The sequence below is a fragment of the Teleopsis dalmanni genome, chromosome 1, assembly GCF_002237135.1.
Source record: "Teleopsis dalmanni isolate 2A chromosome 1, ASM223713v2, whole genome shotgun sequence".
In the NCBI taxonomy this organism is placed as follows: domain Eukaryota; kingdom Metazoa; phylum Arthropoda; class Insecta; order Diptera; family Diopsidae; genus Teleopsis; species Teleopsis dalmanni.
In genome coordinates, this window is record NC_051846.1 from 188,833,040 (window position 1) to 188,836,609 (window position 3,570).

Genomic DNA, 3,570 nt, shown 5'->3' on the forward strand with positions numbered 1-3,570 from the left:
TATGTTTTTAAGCCTTGACGTACTTCTTCATCGGTCAGAATATCGAAAGTTTCATATGGAATACTAAAATCAATATAAATATTACATAATTTATACTATTAACGTTTTATTATTTAATCGCTTACCCGACTTTATTTACTATTTCAATTAATGTTCTCGAAAAACCACAACGTGGTGCATTTCGATCACCTTTCATGAAGATCATTACTGGCGCATGATTTATTAATGATTTTAAACGTTCCTCTAACGTTTCACCTGAATTACTACTATTATTTGCTCCAAGCTTTTTACATTTCGTTGTCAAAGCTGCTATATCTACACCATCCACACGGTCTACTGCTGTTCCCGCTTTGAAGAATATAATAGTCGGCACAGCATCAATCTAACAAAACAAAGACGTTATCATCAATATGAATTCGTGATTAGCGCAAGGATTTACTTGATGCTTCAATGATATTTCAGCATATTTTTCTGCATTTAGACTGTAGAATTGTAGCTGCTTTAAAATTTTGGCTAATTCCTCTAGCACTTCAGATACTTGTTTACATTGTTCGGCCCAGTCGGCAGAGAAGAGCACAACTGAAACTTTGTCCTCGCTGCAATCAACAATATTATTAATTACTCTTCACTGATACATTGTGACTTACTTTATTGCATTATTGTATTCTTCAGCAGTTTTAATATTTATTACAGACATATCCAATTAATTTATCACTATAATTTAGATAGAAAAACTAAAAATTTTGTGATTAATGTTTTGTGGTTAGTTGTGAAAGTGAAGGTGAAAAGTATTGCACACTCTTAAGAGAAATATAAACTATTGTGAATTTTACTTTATTTGAGAAAAGTGTTACTTTTTATAAAACACAATTTTTCCCTTTTATTTAACAATTCGACAAAAAAAACTAATAAAAAATATTTTTATATATGTATTAAATTTTAAATATTTAAATATTTGAGTATATTTGATTTTTTTATTTAAATAGATTTTATTTATATAGATAGAAAGAAATAGAATAATAAAGGCACTCGGACTTTTTAAAATATTTTGAAATTCTAATTGATTGGGACAACTTTTGACTCTAAGAATCATTAGGTTTACGCGGTGTACAGTTAGTCAAATTATCTCAACCTAACCTTTGTCATAGCCAGTTCATATCAATAAATGGTTTTAAAAAGCGCAATTATGTCGCTACATTTTTGTTCATATACGTTTTCATACGTGCTGCATGTTTCACGCTTGCTATAGGTACGTTATTGCTTATCTAGGGTTCCACATTGCATAGGATGTTTTCGGTTGAGGAGTTTCGCCGAAGTTGCCAAGTAGATTTATGCACATTACTACAATTATCTATTAGTAAAAGTAACCTTAATGTTAATGTGTATAGAACAATATATAATAATTCCCCTTGTTGAGATATATTCGTAAACATAAGAATTTTGAATATCTATTGTGAATGTTGAAAAAAATACCAAGACATTTCCGCACGTAAAGTAAATACTCATGTATCCAGTATCAATAAACACACGATGAGGTAGAAATTGAGGTAATCCCATTTAATTTTTTCTTATTAAATATTAAACTAATTTTAAATAAGTTTTCTAGATAATGTCAAAACCATCAATATTAATAATAGAACCGTTTTTCGGTGGCAGCCATAAACAATTAATAGAAACGCTGACAGAATGTAATATAAATAGTTTTCTTACAACAAAGTTTTTTAATAACATGTATTTTCTCAGGTTTAAGTGTGCCGGAATATGACCTTTTCACACTGCCGGCAAAGAAATGGCATTGGCGTGCACGCACAAGTGCATTATACTTTTCTCAAATAATACCAACAGATCACATGTACAGAGTTCTTTTTACTAGTTCTGTAATAAATTTAGCTGAGCTAATAGGCACACGACCCGATTTAGGCGATTGCAGAAAACTTGTTTATTTTCATGAAAATCAATTGGTCTATCCAGTTCGTGACGTAAAGGAACGTGATGTACAATATGGTTTAAATCAGATACTTACTTGGTAAGCTGGCGTTGATACTCGTATAACGTCCGTTAAATATTAAATATTATATAGGAAGATTAAATATTCATATTATTATCTCTATTACAGTCTCGCTGCCGATTGTTGCATTTTTAATTCTAATTTTAATCGCACTTCATTTCTTGATAACATACAATCATTTTTAAGCATACAACCTGACTTGAAATTAAAAAACTTACGTGATAAGATTGAGAAGAAATGCGAAGTTATATACTATCCCATAAAATTTCATTCATTTCCTAATAAGCGTTTCATGATTGGAGGTAAAATGACTTTGCCTACGATGGAAAATGATAAAGACTGTTTACATATTATATGGCCACATCGTTGGGAGCATGATAAAAATCCAAAATTACTAGTTGAAGTGTTATTGGAATTAAATAAACGTAAAGTGGAGTTTAAGGTGACGATTTGTGGAGAAACATATAACGCGATGCCAGAAGCATTTGAGGGAATACAAGAAAAGTTGGGCACAAAATTGGTTAACTTTGGTTATCTGTCAAAAGAAAACTATGTTAAGGCACTAATGGCGGGTGATGTAGTTGTATCAACAGCTGGACATGAATTTTATGGTGTTGCTATGTAAGATTTGTGTACTAATCTTAAAAAAATTATAATAAAATTTTTATTTTTATTTTTTTTTAGGTTGGAAGCTACTTATTGCGGTTGTATGCCTATTGCACCTAACAAGTTGGTATATCCTGAAATATATCCTAGTGAAAATCTTTACAATACATCTAATCAACTTATTAAAATGTTATATAATTGGTGTCGGAATCCCGATGTGTTTCGTAGGCAACGTGATAAGTTTTTTGAATATTTTACTTTTGATATATATTCCGCACAACGTTTAGTACCCAAATATCTAGAGAAGTTACGCATATAGGCGTATCCAATGACTATCCAAACATTTCTGTTTTAAGTACAAGTGTCCGTTAAAAACGAATTTATATATAATAACAAAATATTTGGTAAATTATTAATATTTATTGGTTGCAACTTGAGTATGTAACATAAAATACAGTTAGTTGGCATTATATAGATATATTTACAAACCCTAATGTTATTTGATATACCATAGTTTTGAACTCGGAAATAGCATGATTTTAAACATAATTAAAAAAAATAGCTGCAGGGCAGCAGTCAGACAAAACAATCCCATATTTGTTATTTTTATTTGTTTTTGTATAGTTTAAACAAATTTTTTGTTTTTATTTTCAAATACATAATTAATTATATCACTGGTATTTCCATTCTCAAGTAACGAGATCGGCGACGGAGTTGTTTAGTAACAGTGCGAAGCGGCAGGAATGAATACATCGTTTGAATGTATGTATTTTGTTGTTGTCGCTATGTTACTGTGTTACCCCGGTGGTTACTTGAGTTTGTGAATACCACTTTTGTTGCTAATGTATAATATTGACTCCATTAGGTAGGTCTCTTAAAAATGTGACATTTAATAAGTGTATCGCTGCTATTAGTCTAATCAATTGTTATTGGATCCATTCGGCGAATATGAATAA

At 30.4% G+C, this 3,570-nt stretch overlaps 2 protein-coding genes across 3 annotated transcripts; one reads left to right on the forward strand and one right to left on the reverse strand.

Moving 5' to 3' along the window:
• Window positions 1-2: 2 nt before the first annotated feature.
• On the reverse strand, window positions 3-851 carry LOC119666917 (glutaredoxin 3-like; the record flags this gene model as incomplete). Its single annotated transcript, XM_038076196.1, has 4 exons — window positions 648-851; window positions 440-596; window positions 126-382; window positions 3-63 (listed from the first exon to the last, which is right to left on the reverse strand). Coding segments are annotated over exons 1-4 (525 nt in total), but the record flags the coding sequence as incomplete, so codon positions are not given.
• A 555-nt stretch (window positions 852-1,406) lies between these two features.
• LOC119670842 (glycosyltransferase-like domain-containing protein 1-like) lies at window positions 1,407-3,203 on the forward strand. Of its 2 annotated transcripts, none has more exons than XM_038081270.1 (5): window positions 1,407-1,547; window positions 1,599-1,688; window positions 1,744-2,026; window positions 2,117-2,629; window positions 2,693-3,203. In XM_038081270.1, the coding sequence occupies exons 2-5, from the start codon at window positions 1,610-1,612 to the stop codon at window positions 2,931-2,933; spliced, it is 1,116 nt and encodes a 371-aa protein (XP_037937198.1). In that variant the 5' UTR covers window positions 1,407-1,547; window positions 1,599-1,609; the 3' UTR covers window positions 2,934-3,203. The 2 variants fall into 2 exon arrangements, with proteins under 2 accessions (XP_037937198.1, XP_037937197.1); XM_038081269.1 differs by having other exon boundaries at window positions 1,607-1,688.
• The last annotated feature ends 367 nt before the right edge of the window (window positions 3,204-3,570 follow it).